This window comes from Phyllobates terribilis, unplaced genomic scaffold (genome assembly GCF_046119375.1).
Source record: "Phyllobates terribilis strain yellow unplaced genomic scaffold, ASM4611937v1 Scaffold_3__8_contigs__length_932513732, whole genome shotgun sequence".
Lineage (NCBI taxonomy): Eukaryota > Metazoa > Chordata > Amphibia > Anura > Dendrobatidae > Phyllobates > Phyllobates terribilis.
This window is the reverse complement of record NW_027362763.1, coordinates 190,892,819-190,916,105: the sequence shown is the minus strand read 5'-3', so window position 1 is coordinate 190,916,105 and position 23,287 is coordinate 190,892,819. Positions and strand designations below refer to the sequence as shown.

The 23,287-nt window shown below is 42.1% G+C and overlaps 1 protein-coding gene across 2 annotated transcripts in view; it reads right to left on the bottom strand.

Moving 5' to 3' along the window:
- Window positions 1-2,589: 2,589 nt before the first annotated feature.
- Window positions 2,590-23,287, bottom strand: part of SLC16A14 (solute carrier family 16 member 14) — a 131,715-nt gene continuing 111,017 nt past the window's right edge. For both annotated transcript variants that reach the window (XM_073674400.1, XM_073674399.1), the window contains exons 4-6: window positions 22,190-22,333; window positions 14,034-15,002; window positions 2,590-8,881 (exon numbers count right to left, since the gene is read on the bottom strand). In XM_073674400.1, the coding sequence (XP_073530501.1) occupies window positions 8,730-8,881; window positions 14,034-15,002; window positions 22,190-22,333 (1,265 nt within the window). In that variant the 3' untranslated portion in view covers window positions 2,590-8,729. The remainder of the gene's footprint in view (window positions 8,882-14,033; window positions 15,003-22,189; window positions 22,334-23,287) is intronic.

Sequence of the window (23,287 nt, the reverse complement as noted above, 5' to 3'; positions counted from 1 at the left end):
TCTACTGTATATGTAATAAAAGGGATAACAAGAGAAAATTAGTAAACCTGTGTCACGGAAATGGCTTCCTTAGGAAAACGGAGAGAACTACAGCAAGCTGTACCTTCCGAGACTGATAAATGACCAAACCCAAATTCTGCTTTTTATTAGATCAAGGTTACGCCCACATACTTCCCCTTGGTGAGCTCATGTGGGGGCTGGTTGTGGGATGTGCTATGTCCTTAAGAATTTTATGAGATCCACAACTTAGACCCCAGAACCTCTCTCCCCCAGCTACAGCTTACATTTTGACTGGACACTCACCAGCAGCCCACTTGACTCTGCTGAATCCTGGTTCTTTGTCAAAGCATGTCAGGTGCATCTCATCAAGACCTAAAGTGCTAGGATTTAACCCAGTACTACCTGGCTATGCTATACCAGCCACATTCCAACTAGATGTGACTAGCCTTGCTCAATTCACTTGTATTGTCTAGTCGGCACGTGACGGCATAGATGGAGTTTGTATTCCAGATTCCTCCCACACTCCAAAGACATACAGGTAAGTGTTGCGCATATGCTCCGGGTGATTATCTGGTGCTCCACGTCAGGCTTTGCAAGTAGCCCGGTGTGATCCATGTGTTGTATTTCCAAGGACTATATAAAGGTTACCTAGAAAAACACCTGTGTCTTGGTATTGCTCAAGGACTTGCTAGTAACTCTTTTAGTTTTTCTGTGCACAGTTCCAGTCCACAGTCAGCAGGATGTATCCTACTTGTCTGTTGTTTCCACTCCCTGAGTTATTTGTCTGCGATTTCCAGTAACTTTGCTACCTGTCAGTGGAGGACCTTATCTGTTTGTCTGCAGTTTCCAGAATTGCTACCTATTTGCCTGCAGTTTCCAGTATTGCTACCAATTTTCCTGCAGTTTCCAGTAGCAATACCTATTTTCCTGCAGTTTGCAGTATCGCCACCTATTTGCCTGCGGTTTCCAGTATTGCTACTTGTTTGCGGTTTCCAGTATTGCTTCCAACTTGCTTGCGGTTTCCAGTATTGCTACCAACTTGCTTGCGGTTTCCAGTATTGCTGCCTACTTGCCTGCAGTCTACTGTATCAACCTGCATGGTGTTTCCCAGATGTCTTCCTGGCTGTCTTCAGCTTCCAAGGTTTTCAGACTTTCTAGTTTATACAGAGTCCTTTCTTCTACGTGTCCCCGGTCTTCTAGGACCTCGTCTACATGTCCGGGTGTGGTTTTCAGGACGTTTTCCTGGCTGTGTGCGGCTTCTGTAGTAGAGGTGTTGTGAATAATAAGTATTGTAGGTGTTAAATCTGTCAGGAAGTCATCTTAATAATCTGGACTGAGTCTGAACAAGAACTTCAAAAGTTCCATGACAAATTCAATAGATTTCATCCCATCATAAACTTAACATTGGAGCACTCAAAACGGAAATCAACTTTCTGGATACCACCATAAATATTCAAAACGGTTCAATCCAGACATCAGTGTATCGGAAACCAATTGACCGTCCCACTTACCTCAGATAGGACAGCTTCCACCCGAAACACATTAAAAAGTCCATCGTTTACAGCCAGGCCCTTAGATATAATCGTATCTGTTCCCGTCCAATGGGGATGAACACCTAACCCATCTTAAAAAGACATTTTTAAACCAAGGCTACCACCCCACCTCCATTGATGACCAGATTCATTAGAGCCACAAGGATCCCTAGAAGTCAATTATTTCAGTACAGAGAAAAAGAGGAAAATAATAGTGTACCTCTGGTGGTGACCTACAACCCACAGTTTGACGTACTGAGAAAAACGTCACCACATCCTACACAAGGATGACCGGCTAAAAACAATATTCAAAGACCCTCCCTTGTTGTGTTACAGGCAACCTCCAAATTTAAGAACCATCATGATCCAAAGTTCAATGCCCTCAGATACACTAAGAGGAACTTTTCCTTGCACTGTGAAGAGCTGCAAAACCTGCACCCATGTAGAGACCAAAGACAGTATACAGATTCTCAACACAAAGCAGCACTATAAGATTTCCGGGACATTCACATGTTCCTTTTCCAATGTGGTGTACTTAATTCTGTGCACTATATGTCCTATTGTGGGTCTCTATGTGGGACAGAAACTGAGAGCAAGGATGAGGTCTCATCGCCACACGATTACAGATAAAAATACCCATGTACCGGTGTCCAAACATTTCTGTTGTTCAGGACACAACATCAACAATATGAAAGTTGTCATATTAAAAGGCAACTTTAAATCGCAAAAACATCGAAGAGTTTGGGAATACAAACTGATTAGGGTCTTTGGCACCCTCCACACAGGAATAAATCTGTCAGGAAGATTTATGTCTCACTACAAAATCTGAGGAATCATCTCCAGAGACAGTGAGGGCACCAGGCCTCTGATGTTACATGGATATTGGGACCATAAAACTTTCACACCACTAATCTAGTCCAATTAAGGATTCACTCTCTAAGCTCAGTTTGTTTGTTTATATAAATGTTTATTTATTATACCATGCCTCTACTTTTTTTGTGTGCATATATTTGTGTTTCTTCATATATTTTGTTATACCATGCCTGAGAAAGAAACCTAAGATGTCCCAAAAGCTTGCCTTGTAAAATCATTTATTTTATCTTTGTTAGCCATTAAAAGGTATGATAACTACAAGATTATCTTGTTTTTCCCACTGAGAGCAATCTTTTTTCATCTAGCTAACATGGTACCAAACCCTTTTTTTGTTCTTTTAACTGTTTTAAGTGTAAGCGCTGGTATTTTTTTACTTTGTTTTGTAAAGCATAATACACACCTCAGCTGACTCAGAATCTCATAACACAAACCTCAGCTGCTGCAGAATATCATAAGCTGCCTCCATACAAGACGTTTTAAAATATTTGTGAATAATGAAACTAAACCTCTCAAGGAAAATTTGGTAGGAAGCTGCTAGGAATACACGACTGCAGAAATTCAAGATCAGACAGCTCAGAGAGGAAGGAGGTGACACGACAATGACACACTATTGACAAGGCTCTAGTTTATTGTCCTTTATAAGCCGTTCAGTAGACCGGTCATTTTGTACTAAGTATTAATAAAAAGACTACTGTGCCTGCTGCATATGAGAAGACAGGAAGATTTAAGGATCTGTTGCGGTTACACAATAATTTCTCAACAACCATATTCTTTGGAGAAAAAAAATGTTTTTTTCTTTTTTAAATTCAATAAAAAAGACATAAAAACCACAGAAGGTTTGGGCATAATCATGGATTGTGTCCCATGATTTTGGCACCCTCAGTAATGTTGACGTCACAGTGGCCATCACCTTGGGTATCACTCTTCTGGTACCAAATACTGGGGTCTTTGTGCTCACAAACAACCTATTGATCACCTATTGCTCTTACAGAGTTAGAGGTCACAACCTTTAGGCGACATCACTAATCCATTCCTAAATGGAACTACCAATTGTAAGGTAAAGCCATAGAAGACTCCGCCATAATATACTGTACCTACATATGACAGACGTTTTCTATAAATCTACATGGTATGGAGGTAGGAGGCATAAAGTGAGAATCTCTGTATACTGAGCAAGCAATAAGAACTGTATGCTCCTAAACTGGTTCTGGCATGTGCCCCAAAATGAAATTGCTATGATACAGAACCTCACATATAATGATTTGGGCAGCTAATCCTTCTCGACGAAAAAAAAAAAAAAAAAAGAACAAAAATTTGGCCCAGCTTTTACCTACCAAAATCTGATTTGGTGACAGCTATATGTACATTTAAAGGGATATTTTCATCACACAATTTGTGCTGCAGTTGTAATCAAAATGATTCCACCCCCATTGTAAATTAGGTATATTGGCAACATTTACAAACTTTCTGCTGTTCACAAAAAAACGATCATACAATAATAATAATAAGTGTGTCTCCAAATTTAATACAAAATACCACTTATACTGGCTACTATAGACTCAGAACTATTCTGCCCCTTTATGAAAAGCATGTTTAGTACTTAGTAGGGCAATTTTGGCTGTTATAACCTGCTGCAGAAACGTAGCCAGAAGTCGATGTCTGGCTATGCATTATGTTTGCACTAGTTCAAAACAGCCAAAGGTGTTTTACTGAGTACATAGGCGCTTATTATGATGGGGTTAAATATTAGTAGTCTATAGTAGTCAATATAAGTGGCGTTTTGTGTTAAATTTGTAGAAACACTTGTAGTATTAGTCGTGTTGAGCTATTTAAATTGTTTTTGATTATTTTATTGCAAACAGCAGAAAATCTGTACATTTAGGTCATTCGGGTTGAATAATTTTGATCATAGCTGTATGTCTCTAGAACATGTACTTCCATGAAATCTATGGAAGTTACGACTTATGAAAGTTACACTTTATATAACTCACATTGCCCTCAGTGGAGAAAGCCTTGGACAAATCTCCATTTATTTGTATGGTGGGGAGAGTCCTGTCTAAATTGGTTAATGAGGAGGGGGTGGGTTATGAGACCTGCAGTGATCTAGTATATGTGGCATATTTTGTGGATATGCCATTAATGAGCTAAGAATAAAAATAGCCCTTAGTGCTAATCTCCGGGGATTTAGTCACTTGCCCTAACAACTTCATCAACACAGTTTCTCCAATTTGGCTACTTACAGCACAACTGTGACATTTGTTGTCATATGGGGCCAATAACTTGATTTGTTCACGGTATTTGTTGAAAACTGGTATCAGTGATTCTTTATTAACTATAATTTCTAGCTTTTCAATATTCTTATTGATGCTGTTGGTCTCCAGACTGCATTTTGAAAGTCATGTATCATGTCCCTTTAAAAGCAATTTACCTAGTGATTGGTAACAGTGATCGCCAACTAAATCTACATAATTATAAGACAAGCCCTGTGTACGGGGTCAAGTGTGATCTACACTGACAGATTGACACTGACAATGGTTTATTGGCAATTATTAATACACACCCATAGAACACTTCCCCCAGTGCTTGAAGGGGTTGTCCCTACTGATCACAAACATCTACAATAGGCCATCAAAGTCAGATTTCTGGGGATTTCACCAATGTGATAGTAGCCAATCTTTAGTGCCATGCCTTCTACCGTCATTTCTGCTTAGTTTTTCGTATTCAATGGCCGTCCACATGGACTTGACAGGAGAAAAAGTGTCACAACTTTCCTAGCACTGTTGACATTACATATTAGTGATCAGGGGGCTCATAGTGGTCAGAAATCCACCAAATGTATAATAATGGCTTATTGCAGTGGCATACTATGAAAGGGAGTCTGTGAGCTCATATTGACAATACAAACTAAGAACACAGACGTGTAGGGGATATAACTCCTATAAAAATTACGCCTTCAGTGATCTAATCGCTGTCTCCATCCTACAGAAACAGATGTTTAATGAAACATGCTAATTAGGCGGCTCGGTGCACCCTTTGTGTGGCCAAGAGGCTCGGTGCAGTGTTCCACCGACTTGCATGTCCCCACCCCCACTGGCAACTGACATAGCTGGCTTGTCTGAACTTTTTCTGCAGACAGTACTCCTTCAGAAGTCATGAGTGAGAACAATGGGGACATGCAAAATCAGGGGGCGAAACTGTAAACTGAGCCCCTTGATCACACCAAGAGTGCACCAAGCACCATAATTAGCATATTTGATTACATTTTAGTTTCTATAAGTTGGGCGATATTAATAGGTTGTAAGCCAGACACTGTGTATCACACGTACCTGTGTGACTGGCGCCCTATGCAAGCATCCATAAATTGGTAGGTTTGTGAGTGGTTGTTTTATTAGTATTTTGAACCTTTGCTGCCTTTATCTTTTGGATCTGCTGCATCCTGCTAGTGCATTGGTAATAATCTGACCTGGTGCTAGTAAGGCTGTTTCTTTTTCTGTCATATTTTCTGCAAGTTGGAGGCAGAGATCACAACAATAAAGGTGCAATTTTTATAGTGCGCCATACCACCAAGGCTGTGCGCGTACTTTATACTGTCAGTTTGGGCAAACACACACAGTTCAATGTCTCTCTTAGCATAACCCTGTAAAGGATAGCAGACAAAATAAAAATAATTTTAAGACCCTTTAATAGACACAAAAAAATTCTTTCTCGGTAATCTTTAGTTATGCTGAGATATAAGGCTAAAACTGACTTACATTATTGGGAACAACACATCCCGTTTTACCCAAAAAAATGTGCTGACAACCACTGATCATCAAAGATGTGATCAACGACAAACTAATGAATTATTGATTGCTGATAGATCCTTGGACATATTCACACTGGGCAATGACCAGGGATAAATGTTCACACAATCATTTTAATGACAGTTTCAAGAGGAGAGGACTTGTGAGCTCTCCTGAAATCAATGTTTTATTAAATACTTCTGTTCCTTGTAATATAACTTCAGTTCTGTAGCATCTTCTGCTAGAACTTAAGATTAAATTGACAACTAGGTGTTACTATTCCTCCAATACTGACAGCACTGATTGAACAATGACAGAGTGTGTTGGGACAAGCCCATCATTAATGCCCCATTCACGCGTCCGTGTGTCAGGGTCCTAGTATGATCCATAATGTAAGGAATGGTTGCGGGTCTCCTGACCAAAATATGACAACCTCAAAGGCATACAGTGTATGAAGCGGTAAAGTTTGGATTAGGATATTCAATGCCGTACATCACTGTTCATACTTGGCCCTGACACATGGATGTATGAATGGGGCATTAGGGGAATGGGAACACCAGTTGTTATTTTATGTATAATTTTCCAGGAGGAATAATAGAAGAAACATGACTTTAAAAAAATGAAGATGCTCCAGAATTGTTATTTTATTCTGAAAAATTCCCTAAACAATAATTAGGAATGTCAGGAAAACTGATCAATAACAGCTTTTACAAAGTGAGGAAAAGCAAACTCAACTTCTACGTAAAACTTTACAACATGAAACAGTATCAAGTTACATATCAAATTTAGTCGCTTTGTAAGTACTTTGCTTCACCTAAAGGGGTTGTTGTTTGGACCCAAAAAACTATACAGGTGGCAAGGATATGTTAAAAAAGTCATAAGACTTGATAGAGTTCCTTCTGACAACTTGGCAGCCCTGGTTGAATTTTCTTGATATTCCTGGTCTCTGTACTTGTCTCCACACCTAACCTATGAGTATATATCCCTGGGCCTCAATACATTACCGGCCTCCTAATTACTCTCATTTAAGTCACTCCTCCCCCTTGTTTGCTCCTCTTGTTTTGTACGAAATGCTTTGTATATACTGTTATTCTGTAAAAAAGAAAGAAAAGGGGAATTTGTTTGTCCATAACTTTGTTTTGTAACAATATTGTTTTTTTCTGTAAACTTTTAGAAAGAAAAAAAATATCAAAATCACACATACTCATCCCCTGTCTATCAGGGGAAGATTATACCTTGAGCCATTACAGACACATCCAATGATGTGCCATTGCAGTCACCTGACTGCTGCAGCCAATCACAGGCCTGAGTGAATAAGTGGCCTAAGAAATTTACATTATTGCTTCCATTTCCGATGCAGACCATCCACAGGGTGACAGTAGGAAAACATGCCTTAATTTATTATTTTTACCACATTCATGCCATTTGTAAAATCTTTAGTTGAGGCATATAACCCCTTTAAGCTGATACAACCCCTATTTGATACAGAGTTAAATACCTTAGGCTTCTTATTATCAGAGGGCATTGTGGAGGTTTAAACACAGGCAGAATACAGACTTGAGTGAAACACGGTTCTGTGTATAGACCATGATGTATGGAGCGGTCACGGATCTACCAATCACGGATCTACCGACCTGAACTCCACAGCCTCCCATATGCCTATGAGGCAGTTGAGACTGGGTCAGTTGATCAGTGGTCAATCTGTACATCACGGTCTGTACATGGACCATGTCTCACGGATGTCTAAATTCGGCTTTACACAGATCTCTAAAGTCACATGCCTGACTACAATGTTGCGATAGACTGCAGTCTGTTTCCAAGGGCAACCAGAAGGATTTCAAAAGAAGCTTTACCTATTTATGTGAACAGACAAAAAGACAATACAAAATAAATAAAACAAACTACTCGTCATTAGATTTACACTATAAAAGCGGAATTACGCTTCACATGATTTTCACTTTGTGCTTCTCTATTTGATACAGTAGAACTTGCAATCCGTCTCCTATGAAATCGCTGTCAGCAATAGCATCCAGTTATATTTCAGCTTCATAATACCCACCAATGAGTAAAGTGAGGCATTATCTTAAAATAAAAAAATGTGTCCATTATCATATAAAAATATGTTTTGGAAACAGTAATTCTCTGCCCTCCACATTGTATCATCCGGACACATCCTAATCATAAATCCCCACTCTTGTCCTCCGACCCTGTGATCGCCCTGTGAACGGAGCTTTCAGCTTTAGGAGATTTGGCTTACACTGTGAATATGCATAATAGTAAGTGATGTCTGATTGAGTAGCCACAGTTTATAAGTGCACTGAACATTATATATTTGTAATGTCCTCTCTTACAGAAGGTACAAGGTGTCCACATAGAAAGGTGTAATATGGCAACTTGTGGCTTTACAGCCCTTCTAGAACTACAGATATGAGGAGCGTTGGTCTCGCAGTTGTCCTGTTTCACTTGGTGCAGTATTTACTGGCAATGATGTCTGTAGGACTTGGTACTTTTTTTTAGGCAATGATACTGGTTGCCTTCGCTTTCAGCCTTCATGGTTCTCAACAGGTTTTACACAAATTTTTTCCTTTGGTTGTAGGCAAGGCTCCAGCAACAAACAGATAATTCCCAACATGTAGAGCAAGCCACATACATAGAACGAGTAGTCGTATTTCTGTGTGATGTCAAAAATCCAGCCTAAAGGAGACAAATTAGATGTTACTGGATTCCCTCATATCAATTCAAATTGCATTTCAATGAAACAGATTCAAAATCAATGGAAATCAATAAAAATCTATGAGTCAAACTATTTGGGAATATTTGATCCACTAAAGTGGCAAAGCGCCATACATTGTGCAGTGGTCATGGATGGTACTGCAAACACTTTCTCACAAAAGTGAAACGTTGGCAAACCATCCAAGGGGTAAAAGGTTCTCCTTGAAGAAAGAATCAAGGTGGTTTGCGTAGACTTATAGGTCAGGAAATGCTCCCTGGGAAAAAGTTATGCAAATGGCCTTTTCAAAGAGTAACAGAACAGGGTCTCTAGTGCCACCTAATGAAGACAGCGAAGAATCTTGCACATGAATTAGTATATAAAGCCAAACCAGAATCTTCTTTGGAAGGAAAAGTAACTGTATTTGGAGATAGTCATTTTAGGATTCTTGCTCCTCTTCAGTGCAAAGTAGAGGACTGGTTGGCTAAGTGAGAGGCCTCTGATGAAGGTCTGAAGATTAAAGTTTCTCCTTGAGAAGAGTGCCAAGTTGGTGTAGGCAGACTTATAGGTCAGACAGGAGTCCCTTGGTAAAAAGGTATACAAATATGCAAAGAGGAAGAGAGCCTGATTGCTAGTTCCACTCACCCAGCCAACTTGCCTCCAGCCCAGCCAACTAGGCTCCTACTTTGCACTCATGAGGGGCAAGAATTCCAAAACAAGTGTCTCCAAATTGAGTTCATTTCCTTTTGGAGAAGCTTCTAGTTTGGCTTTATATCCTATTTGATGCAGCAAAGTTTTTTAAAAGGTCAATACTGACTTACAGGATTGCTACCTCCTATAGGTGGAACTAAAGACCCTGTTCTATTCCTCTTTGAAAAGTTTATTTTCAAAGCTTTTTCCCATGCAGCATTGCCTGACCTGTACGTCTCCCTTTGCTGCTTTCCTCCTATCTCCAATAGATGGCACAGGAGACCCTGTAATCCTCCTTTTTGACAATGCTTTTTGCATATCTATAAACCATCACGTGAATACACATATGATTGATTACTGCTATAAGAGGAGACATTGGAAACTTTGATTTGTAGCATATTATGGGATGCTAATGTATCCTTATCTTTGCATGTTACTTTAGGAAGTAACTTTAGTGGTATAGACAGGTTTTTATTTATTTGTACAGTGTACATCCATACATATACAGTACGTCCTGATGTTCTGTACAAGCTTGGACTGGTCACAGGTAAAAAGGTGAATCCCCCGGTGGGCCCACCATACTTTATATTCACTATGTACAGATGAGGCAGCATCTATCATTCATTTAGCAAACTACCCAGTCTATTATTATAAATGAAAAGGTACATGTATGAATGAGGGTAATGTAATATTTGCAGAAGGCTAAACAGTGGGCACCCAGAGTCAATGTTACTGGTGGGCCTTGGCACCCCGGTCTGACACTGGTTCTGTATGTTATATTTTGGAGGTACAACAAGAGGACGGCTCAAAGTACCCTTCCGCACCATTGTGTGTGAGTGCTGCTGTGACTGGACAAAGGAATGAGTCTTCTGGAGAGGTACAGAGCATTATAGCTGAAAGGCTCCGTTTACAACTGTGTCGGAGGGTCCATCAGGCAGTATCGATGTCTGTTGTGTGGTGGATCCACCAGTGAATTGTGGTTTCAATTTCTCAACAATTATGAAGCAAAGGTGAACAAACCATAAGATATTCTGCAGTGCTGGACAGCGATTATTCACATCAGCACAATTCCATTTCCTCAATAAAGCCACGTTCAGTATTTGGTCAGTATTTTACATTAAGATTTGTAAGTTAGGCCACGTTCACACGTTCAGTATTTTACATCAGTATTTGTAAGCCAAAACCAGGAGTGGAGCAGTCAGAGGAAAAGTATAATAGGAACACGTCACCACTTCTGTATTTATCACCCATTCCTGGTTTTAGCCTCCAAATACTGATGTCAAACACAGACCAAATACTGATAGTGTGAACCTGGCCTTAAAATCAGGATTGGAGCAATCAGAGGAAAAGTATAATAGAAATATGTCACCACTTCTGTATTTATCACCCATTCCTGGTTTCGGCTTACAAATACTGATGTAAAATACTGACCAAATACTGAACGTGTGAACGTGGCCTATAGCTCAGCATTTCCCACCCTATAGTAAATTTCATAGGAAGTGGGATGAAAACAAAGCACCCGGAGGAAATCCCTGCAAACACAGGGATCTTGGCCGGATTCATACACAGGACTAAGGCAGCAATATCAGACTCTGAGCCACCAGTTTGCCACAAATATTAAAGAGCATCTCTCACCAGGTCAAAAGCGGCCAGTTTCTGCTCTCATTTTATTCTCCCTACTACACTGAGTATCCCGTTTTTTTTTTAATTGGTCGTACAGTTCAGAGATCTGGGTCTTTTTATTTGATGCTAATTTTCATGGTGATTACCAAGAGGGCATTGCTCACAGGACTCTCGGGCCGTGACTTTAAGTTGCTACCCTTTGAATAATACCGCCTTGGTGAAGACCATAAAAATTTGCACTAGATGAAAAAGTCCCATGTCTCTGGAATCGTATGGAGAATTAAAAAAATAAACAAAACAATACTGAGGACAGCAGCAGACGCAAAATAAGAGCAGAAACTGGCCACTTTTGATCTGGTGACAGGTCCTCTTTTAGCTTTTTAAGCCAATGGCAAATGTTGCAATACTGTATGCACTCTTTTGCTGAATCTGAAGCACGCTGCATGAGGGCGAGTCTAACCCCACGTATATGGTGTGTCAATAGTAAGTGCTTATCAGTGAGGACCAGGTATACGCCATCTTGTCTCTACAGACCGCAGCTGACCTTGATTTACTAGAACACATTGTTTTATTCTGGTTTCATTTTTCTAAAGCTTCTAATTAAAGGCCGTACCAGGAGCTCTATTGCTGACTGGTTCACAGTTCTACTAAATAATATCTTAATAGCGTTAGTAGCTCAATCCCTTGCAAAATGTCTTTCAGCATATCACAGTAATCAGCTGACCTCTCACATACATAGGGAGATTTTACAGCATGTTCAAGGTGAAGGTATTTTTTTGCTAATATCCATAGGTGGTTTTACAGGGGACAACCCTAAGCCTGCTTTATTCTGGAACAAAGTGTAAAATCTTGTTTTATACAACTTTGTGTAATCTATAAGCTAAAATATTGCCTTATATAAAAAACATTAAATTTAAGCAGTAATTATTCTTTAATAACTGTATGACTGCTAGTGTATACAAGATGAGAATCGGCCTCAGGGGTGCTTGCCTGCCAATCCTGAAGGTCGGTGATGATGTCACACAGGGTGCATCAGATGCCTACTGAAGGGGCAACCAGTCTCGAAGGCCTGGACACCGACCTCTCGCAACCTACCTCCTTAAAACTGACAGCTTATGACGTATGAAAAGGCATCTGCATCCAGTACATTCCTCATTTCATTGATTTGGTGATGTTTTTTGGCACTAGATAACTGTAGCATATGGACAGTATATGACATGCTCTGAAAAGGTGGCCCATGGACGTCACTGCGCAGGAAATCAACTACCTTCTGACCAGCCCCAAACAAGTGGCAAATACTGAAAAATCTTTGGAGCATTAAAATTCAGTCATGAGCATTTACCGTAGTTCCCCATGGCTGGATGTCCATTAGTCAGGGTATCAGTTCTTCTTAGCCCTTATACACATTACGTAGCTTGACATATGGTAAGGTTTTAATACAAGAGATTAGGAGCGTTCCGAATATGGTCACCGTGACGTAGTGGGATGGCTTACACTTTTTTTGATCAAAATTATATTAACTAAGTACCCTATATTATTTTCATGCACTATTGCTATTTATTTACTGCAGGGTATTTGTTTATTATGTTTTGTTGTTTTTTTTTCTGTTTAGTGGCCAGTGTGAACATGCACCTACACGCTGCATGCACACCAACTTATATTCCAGTTCATCTCTTTAGATTTTTGTTTCAGTTTTTTTGAGCTCTGTGAAAATAAGGGTGTGAGCTCCCTTTTCCTTGAGCAGGACATTACATTTATATAGTTCCCCATGGCTGGGTGTTCATTAGTCGGGGTCCTTCTCAGCCCTTATTCCCATTATGTCACTTGACATATGGTAAGGTTTTAATACTAAATAAAGGTTAGGACTGTTCCAAATAGGGTCACATTGTGCTGGGATGGCTTTTAAGTTTTTTGATCAACATTATGTTAACTAAGTACGCTATATTATTTTCATGCACTATTGCTATTTATTTATTGAAGTATTTGCTAATTTTGTTTTTATCGTAGGTTTTGATTGTCATTGGGTTTGGAGAAAACCAAAGGAAATGTTAAAATGCCTTCAACATAGCAAGTTTATCACTGCATAAAGCTACTAGTTTGGATGTCAAGCTTAGCTCTCATATTCCTTCCTTTAAGGGTTATTCCCATCTTTGGAAGTTATCCAAAAAATAAGTGATAACTTGTCGATCAGTAGAGGTCCGACTAATCATGAGAACAGGCCTCTGAAATGAATGGAGTGGTGTCTGGACATGAGTACCAAAGTTCCATTTATTCTCTATGGGACTGACAAAGATAACCGGTTACATCGCTCAGAAGCTTCTAAAGATGGGAATAACTCCTAATCATTACCTGTGGAAAAAAAAGAAGTTCTGCACTTCCATTTACACAGACCCAATAAATCATCCGATGCCATTCGGTCAAGCTTTTCATCTGTATTATGAGTCAGGAAAATTTCATGATGTCTACCTCTCATGAAAGGCTGACGCATTTCACTGTATAGACATTTAGTGGAAGACATCTCCCATAGGGTCTCATTAAAAAAATAATTCTGTTGAGCTTTCCTATATCATGAAAACGTATGCCATTGCAGACCACCCTGGACATTCTTTTACATTTGATGGGATGTATTAACAGGGAACGTTTCCAGGTGTATTTGCTAAAGTAAAGCTTCAACGCAGTGTGCACAAAACCCTTGACATACTAATAGCACTTCTATAATTTCTTAAATTTTAGGTCAAATTCATGCAGAAACATGGAAAATTCTGAAGGGTTCACAAACTTTCAAGCCACAATTTAAATATAAATATGTATAGTGTAATTTACCTGCAAATGGAGGCCCCAAAAGTGCAGATATCCCATTGGCACAAATGATGATCCCATAGGCATTTGCTAGTTGCTTGATGCCAACTAAATCTTCAGTCACAACAGGCATAAGAGAGAAGTAGCCACTTGAGAATCCTATAAGTGCACAGACCACAGACAGGGCGGCATATGTTTGCATAAGAGGGAGAATAAGGATGCAGATACCGAGGGTAAAATTGGAAGCAATGAAGACATTCCAGGCACTGACACAGGAGAGGTCTCCAAGAAAACCTAAGATGATCTTTCCAAATATATGCACAATAGCAATAATTGAGGTCAGAGGAAAGATGTTGTTCTGTTCTGACATACCGTACAGCTCTACAATCTCGGGGAGGTGTATAAATGGAATGACAAAGCTGCAATAGGCCAGCAGGGCCCATAAGACAAATGCTACAAACACCTTGTTCGTGAAAAGAGAGGCTGCCCCAAAGTAACTGGAGTACCAGGTCCAGAAGCCGGCCCTCACAGTCACGGTCATTCGCGTCAAGGACTTCAGGATTCCGTGTCTGCTTATGTCTTTTATGACAATCTCGTTACTTGTGTCCTCCTTGCTCCATGAACCTGCAGTATCTGTTCTCACCTCTCCATCCTCTTCATCGTGCAGCACATTATTGGGTTTCACAGCATTGGCATCTAGCAGCGAGGATTCCTTCTTATCTTGATTTGTATTTTCCGCATTGCATTCCTCTCTAGACTCTAATGGTCTCATGAGCGCTCCACATACACACAGGTTGAGGGTGACTGCTCCCTGAATTATCATGGCATTTCTCCAGCCAAACTCTGCACACAAGTACTTCAAGAGAACAGTGATAAGAAACGTCCCAAACCCAGTACCTGTGGTACTCAGTCCTTGTGCCAGAGCCCGGCGCTTTTGAAAATACTGACCCACCATCACCACTGCAGGTAGATATACCATTCCACTTCCAATACCTAAAAAGGTGATAAAAAAGTAGATCAACATCCTTTTTCTTGTATAGATATTTGGGTATGACATCAAAACTAAATTCTAGTACTTTATTATCTTTAACTCACTCAGGTCCTTCAGCTAAAAAAGCCACCCTTTTACACAGGCTGGGCCTCACAGAAGCTTGGTCCCATTCACTAGACTACCACACACAACCCTATCATTAAAACACCTTGGGGGAATCAATTAAGACAGATATTGTTTTAATCAAAAGAGAAAGGGCTCATTCAGACATCTTTGCAAATCAGTCGATCTTGGACCGCAATGCATGGACTGGCCACGACTCTCCCGACCTGAGTGTGACGGTCATAGAAATATATGAAGCTGTCATGCTATGGACGGGAGACTCACAGCCAGTCCGTGCATTGCGGTTCAAGATCGGACAGATTTTCTAGGACGTCTACATGAGCCCTAAGGCCGTATTCTATTTCTGAATTTTTGGCTTGTGAAAGGCCGAATATTAGTCCGATGCCTTGGTTTCTTTTGAAGATTACCTAGTTGCCTGGCTTGATGGGACGCTATACGGAGTAAGCATGGACACATGTTAATGGTGCATGAGAATCTTCTCTTTCTTTACCACACACAATCCGATAATTAAAACACATTGGGAGAATTCATTAACAGATTTTATATGCCAGTCTTGATCCAAAGAGTAAGATGCATCATATTTATTAGGAGAATCACCTCTTAATGGTGCATCTTTTGGGCTGCCCATGTTCCAGAGTCAGTGTATATTTGGGTAAAAATTCCAAAAGATGCAAATTTGTTTGCACAACTATGCGTTGACCAAAAATTTGTGATTTTTTTTAAGCCAGTGTTTGCTGAATTCAACCCCATTTATTTCCCCTTTTCTACAACATTTTGACACATCTGCCCACCTTTCCACCTGCTTTAAAGGCTGCTCTTTCCCCCATTGACTTTTTGCACATGCAGTAGACCTGTCCTAGATTCCGATGCCTATTGTAAGGCAGCGCTAGTCATCATGTTGGGGGACACTGGCTGCACCGGGTCAATTAAAGCACACCAGCCACGTTTTCCAGTATTTCACACTCCAACAGTTTTATTACACTTCATAACTGCTTATAACCGAGACCATCTCAGTGGCTCGCCGACATATTACACATATAATGTCCAAGAGCCCCTCCAGTGACATGAAATCCACCTGGCTCCAGATACAGCCCTCAGCAAGGCAACAATATAAATGTCCATATAACGCAGTGTTTTACCTTTGCCGGGTTTTAGCTGCTTCAGTCAGATTTGTTCTGCCACCGCTGTGGCTTTACGGCTTCCCAGATGGGGGTCTCCAGCCCTCGTACCTTCAAAGGCTATTGGTATGGTTTCACACCTAACATCCAGCCTCTGCCTTCCAGGACCCTTGTCTTCCAAGCCTCTTGCCCTCCAAGGCTACTAGGATCGCTTGCACATAAGGATCCAGCCTCTGCCTTTGAGGCTTCACCAGGCCTCACTAGGCCTCACACTCTAACGGTGTCCCACACAGGAACAGGCCTCACGCCTTTCACACCTGTCTCAAATCTACCAGGGTTTATATACACTCCCTGACAGAAGTTATGTCGCTTATCCATGTTATGTAAATAAAAGCTTATAACCTGACGTTAAATTCATCCATTGGTTTTATAAATTACTCTTTTGAAAGCTGAAACCCTCCCAAATTTGGTTTAGGTTAAGAAAATAAATTGGCATCAGTGCTGAAATATTGATCATTTACTGAACACAGAATGGTCAGATTTTGGCAAGACAAAAGTTTTGTCGCCCACAGAAAGTAATGTGATATTCAAACAAATAATTATATTAAAATACAAATATATGTTGCATAACATTGGTGAATGAAGTTGTGGTGCTATTAGAGTCATATTTAATATTTTCTGTGACTTCCATGAGCTTGAAGGACTGCATCCATGCGGTTCAACAATGATTCTTACAATTTATTAATGAAGTCATCAGGAATAGCAAATGATGCAGTCTTACATGCCTCCCAGAGTTCATCTAGATCCTTTGGTTTTGTCTTCCAAGCTTCCTCTTTCATCCTACCCCAAACATGCTCAATGATGTTCATGTCTCGTGACTGGGCTGGCCATTCCTTGAGCACCTTGATCTTTTTTGCCTGGAGGAACTTTGTTGTAGAGATGGATGTATGAGATGGAGCACCATCCTGCTGCAGAATTTGACCCCTTTTATGATTTGGAATGTAAGAGGTAGCCAATACTTCTTGATATTTTAGGCTATTGATATTGCCTTCCACCTTGCAAATGTTTCACACACCCCATACTGAATGTAACCCCAGACCATGATCTTTCCACCACCAAATGTATCTGTTTTATGGGTGTATTTTGGATCCATACGGGCTCCAGTAGGTCTCCTGCAGTATTTGCGGCGGCTGTGGTGTAATTCTACTGAAGATTCATCAGAGAAATCCACCTTCTGTCACTTTTCCAGCGTCCATCTGTTTAGCAGGCTGTGGGACTTTGCAAATTCCACACAGTTTTTTATTTGCCTTTTGTTTAGTGCTGGCTTCTGGGCACTGATTCGACCATGGAGGCTATTTCGAGACAGAATCCTACAAACTGTTCTAGTTGACACAGGGACTTGAGGTGACCAGGCCTGTTGGAGCTCTGCTGCAGTGGAAGAGGGGCTTGCTTTGGATTTTCTAACCAACAAACGTTCCTCCTGAGCAGTTGTCTTGCGGGGTCTGCTGGACCTGGGCTTGTCAAACACATCTCCAGTCTCTTCAAATCTTTTTTTAATTCGTTGTACTTGATGCTGAGACACATTAAAGATGCCAGCCACCTATGCAGTGGATCTGGTCTTCAGTCTCTTGATAATCAAGGCTTTGGTCACAGGGTGGATTTTTGGCATGTTGTCAGAGCTCAAGTTGCAGTTCAAGTGAAGGTCTGAGGTGCTGTGTTTCTTTTTATACACACCCACTAATTAACCGATCATTTACTGAGCACTGGTGAGGATGTAAACTAGGATAGGGTGCATTATATGACCAGGCGACAAAACTTTTGTCTTGCCAAAATCTGACCATTCTGTGTTCATTAAATGAACAATATTTCAGCATTGATGCCAATTTATTTTCTTAACCTAAACCAAATTTGGGAGGGTTTCAGCTTTCAAAAGAGTAATTTTTAAAACCAATGGATGAATTTAACGTCAGGTTATAAGCTTTTATTTACATAACATGGATAAGCGACATAACTTCTGTCAGGGAGTGTATCCTCTAGTGCAGTGGTCCCCAACCTTTTTTGCACCAGGGACCGGCTTGAAGCAAGATCATTTTTCCATGGCCCAGCAAGGAGGGGGTGGGGTGGGCGGGGCTTTGGTCATATGGGGGCGGGGTAATGGAGGGATTTGGAGTTTAGTGCATACTTATCATATAGTGTAGACCTCATATGATATTTTTTGCACTTTTTTTATCTGCCAGGGCACGGCCAGGCCCAGTAATGGTGACCTTGTGAGTGGGGGCTTCACAACTCTGCGATGCACGGATAGGGTGCCGGGCATCCCGCCTAGTCGAATAGTAGGGGCGTGTAATAGGATGCTGGCTAGGCACGGTGCCGCGAGTGTGTGAATTGCACCCTACTGCAAGTTTCATCTGTGTGCAGTTTTAGTGCTGGGTAGTCGCCCCTCCAGTGAGAGTGGTTGAGGGCGATTGTTCATTAGCATTCTGCACCTGTGTTACCTCCTTCTAACAAAAGGGGGCCGGCCGTGTCCTGGTGTGCATTTTTTCTTGAAACCTTGGCTGGTGAGTACCATTGCCTTTTGCTATTTTCTAAAAATTCTGTCTATTGTTCTGGCTATGCTGTCTGTTTTTAATATTAGAGTAGGGACTCGCAAAACCGTGAGGACCCTTGACGATGGGTTGCGAGCTTACGTATTTTGGCCAAAATATCAACTAATACCTCATATGATATTTTTTGCACTTTTTTTATCTGCCAGGGCACGGCCAGGCCCAGTAATGGTGACCTTGTGAGTGGGGGCTTCACAACTCTGCGATGCACGGATAGGGTGCCGGGCATCCCGCCTAGTCGAATAGTAGGGGCGTGTAATAGGATGCTGGCTAGGCACGGTGCCGCGAGTGTGTGAATTGCACCCTACTGCAAGTTTCATCTGTGTGCAGTTTTAGTGCTGGGTAGTCGCCCCTCCAGTGAGAGTGGTTGAGGGCGATTGTTCATTAGCATTCTGCACCTGTGTTACCTCCTTCTAACAAAAGGGGGCCGGCCGTGTCCTGGTGTGCATTTTTTCTTGAAACCTTGGCTGGTGAGTACCATTGCCTTTTGCTATTTTCTAAAAATTCTGTCTATTGTTCTGGCTATGCTGTCTGTTTTCAATTTATTTTCTTAACCTAAACCAAATTTGGGAGGGTTTCAGCTTTCAAAAGAGTAATTTTTAAAACCAATGGATGAATTTAACGTCAGGTTATAAGCTTTTATTTACATAACATGGATAAGCGACATAACTTCTGTCAGGGAGTGTATCCTCTAGTGCAGTGGTCCCCAACCTTTTTTGCACCAGGGACCGGCTTGAAGCAAGATCATTTTTCCATGGCCCAGCAAGGAGGGGGTGGGGTGGGCGGGGCTTTGGTCATATGGGGGCGGGGTAATGGAGGGATTTGGAGTTTAGTGCATACTTATCATATAGTGTAGACCAGGTCCCCGCCAGGAGCTATGCCAGGAGCCCCACATAATGTGCTGTGCCAGGAGCCGCATCACTGAGGCCCCATCACGCCCTGCAGCAGGATAGGGCAGCTGTCCTGACAGCTGCTGTTCAGTTGCATTTACTTCATCCCAGGGGCGGACACAGACTGTAGTGGGCCCCTGTGCAAGAAATTTTTGGGGCCCCCCCCGCCCTTCATAAGGCAACAAAGTTATGTAAACATAAACCCCCCCCATGTGCATCTCTCACCCCCCCATGTGCAGCTCACCCCCCGTGCATCTCTCATCCCCCTCCGTGCATCTCTCATCCCCCTCCGTGCATCTCTCATCCCCTCCGTGCATCTCTCATCCCCCCCGTGCATCTCTCATCTCTCCCCTCCCCCCCATGTGCATCTCTCATCTCTCCCCTCCCCCCCATGTGGATCTCTCATCTCTCCCCTCCCCCATGTGCATCTCTCATCTCTCCCCTCCCCCCATGTGCATCTCCCATTCCCCCCACTCCTAGTTAATTGTATTTAAAAAAAAATAAAACTTGTTATACTTACCCCCATGCGATCCCTGCAGAATCCTGGCGCTCGTCCAAATCGCTGACACCAGGTTCTCCTGCCTTCCGGTCATGTGACGGCGCCGTCACATGACCGGAAGTCAGAGGAATTATGAGATGTCCTGGACCCGGCGCTTTGCATGGAGCCGGGGGCCCCATGAGGAGAGAGACGCACAAGAGGGGGGCTCCGAGGGGGCTCCTACCGGCCGGGCCCCATACTGGAGTCAGGGCAGTCATGCCCTGATGGCGGCCCTGCTGGAGGCTGGAGGGGCCCCCTCTCCCTCGGGGCCCCCGTTCAATGAACCGGCTGCACGAGCGGTAGTTCCGCCCCTGCTTCATCCTGCTTCAGGACCTGTGGTGACATCACAGTTATGTACCTTGATGTCATCACAGGTCCTCTACAGGTCTACCCTGCGGGAGTCTAGAACAGCGGGCAGCATCCACCCCACACAGTGTGCTCTGAGCCACCGCAGACCAGAGCACACTGTCAATGTTTAGTGATTGTCTGTGGCGGTGCCGCGGACCGGCTGAAAAACCCCAACGGCCCGGTCCTGGTCCGCGGACCGGCGGTTGGGGACCTCTGCTCTAGTGCACACACAGGACCTGTGCTGATGTCACAGTCATGTGATCAGACCTTCTGTGTGCACAGGACCTGTGCGATGTCACAGTCATGTGACCAGTCACATGGGGGAGGTACATGGTCGGCCAAAACACACCCTGGACCATTACAGTAATGTTGCAAGCCGCTGCATTACACTATGGACTATATTATACTTAATGATCAGATCTATGACGATTTTGATCTTAGAAGAAACCCATGAGAATCTCTTTAGTAACCGGATACTTGGCTTTGCTTGCATTCTCTAAAAAGTGTTTCCACTTTCTTTCTAGCCACTACAGGTTATAGAAAAAGTGTGGAGAAAAAACACCTTCTTAAACTAACACAAGAAGAGTATCATGATTTATGATCAATGAATAAGCATCTTCAAAACTGCTAAAAAAAAAAGAAATGGAACACTTAAATCAGTTATCGGATATTAATGAACTAAGGATTCAAGTTGAAAATCTTTACTGATATAAATGGTTTAATTTGTGGAGAACAAAATGGCGTAACAACAATCAATGGGATCCAAACTCTTTAACTATGAAAATCAAAATAAAAACTGCAATCAAAAGAGGATCCAATTTGTGTGAATTTCATCAAGGCAACTCATGTGACTCAGTAGTCTGTCTGGTCCCACGTGTCTCTATGCACAACGTCTGGGCATGTTCTGGGACGGTGGATGGTGTCCTGGGGTGTCTCCTCCTAGACCTTGATCAGGGCAACAGTGAGTTACAGGATAGTCTGTGGCACTACTTGGCGGCATTGGATGGGAACATGAGGGACTGTCAGTGGCATCAATGCCTTTGTCATCCAGAAAATGTCTACAGACTTTGTCCATATGAGGCCGGTCATTGCTCTGCACCTGGAGTAATCCTGGGCCCATTGCACCAGGATAAGGTTTAACAATGGCTCTAAGGATTTCATCCCGGTACCTAACAGCAGTCAGGGTAACATTTGCTGCAAAGTTGAAGCTTGTGGGACTGACCCAAGGCCAAACATGGATGCTGGATGATGTTGAAGGCAGCGTAATGTTCACCTTGTCTCTCCAGAATCTTTCATATCTGTCACCTGAAATCAGTTTGAACCTGCCCTGATCTGTGAAGAGAACAGGGTGCCAATGGAGCACATCCCAATCCATGTATTTGAATGCCAATAGAGTTGCACCATGTTTGGCTGTAGGCACTGGTACCACTACATGACATCAGGCCCATGGGCTACTGTTACGGACACTAGTAGTCCTCTGGGGGTCAATATGCCTTGGCAGTAGTTCATTTTTATGAGCAGTGTATGACATCCCTACAACCAATGTGACAACATGAATCTTTTACTTACCTGCTGTGACTCCAAATGTAAAGAATAGAAAGTGCACATTGGTGGCAAATGCGCTTAGCACCCAACCAAGAGAAGTGAGGAACCCGCCAATCATTGCTGTTTTACGACATCCACAAGTGTTAATAAACAAGCCAATGAAGGGACCTTGAATATAAAATCATAGTTAAAAATAGTTTTGCAACTGGAACGCTGTACAGACACTCACTTTAATAAGTAAATGGGCGTCCCTACTTTCACCTAGGTTAGATGTCCAGACAGGAAAGGATCAGGTATGTTTGCTTTCGATCCTTTGTTCCCACAGAAGATCAGCTGCTGTCAGAGGAGTCTGGCAGAAGCTTATTCCCCTCCCCACATTACAAAAAAAGGCGCACACTCGGCTGGTGGAGTTGAAAGGAAACACCTGTCAGACGAGAAAGCATTCTCATGTGTGACCAGCTTATAAGGGTTGTTTAGTACTTTTCATTTTCTAAAAAAATGCTCCAGAATAGCAAGAAGATGCAAAAAATCATTCTCACCGGTAGATCTCTGTCTGTACCACTGCTCAATTCCCCACGGGTCCACCGGTCTTCTGTTGGGAACATCATCTGACAGCGGGAGCCAATCAGTGATGGCAGCAGTGAAAGACATGTAGCTGCTGCGACCAGTGACTAGTTGCAGCAGTCACATGATTGCATAACAGTAATAATGTATACAGATATTGTGGCCAATGATTGGTTGCAGCATTTACGTGTCTGAACAATTGCAAACTGCTTGCATCCTGCAGCCCCTGATTGTCCTCAAATTATTTCCCTGCTTGAAGGTCGATGTGGACCAGGTATCAATGGGATGGAGGATAGATAGGCGAGTATAAAAGTCGTTATCAATCTCTATAAGCCAGTGTATACTCGAGTCCATTCAGACCCGGTGTGCATGACCTTTAACTTAAAGGGATATTCCCATCTCGTATATTTATTACATTCTGACAGGTTTAAGCTTTTATGTATAGTAGAGCTGGCTCACACGAATAGGACCTGCATCTACTGGATCTTAAGAATAGGGCCCTGGAGTGTGCCACTGTCAGAGGAGCGGTGGTAGTAATTCCCATTCAGAGCTTTGTAA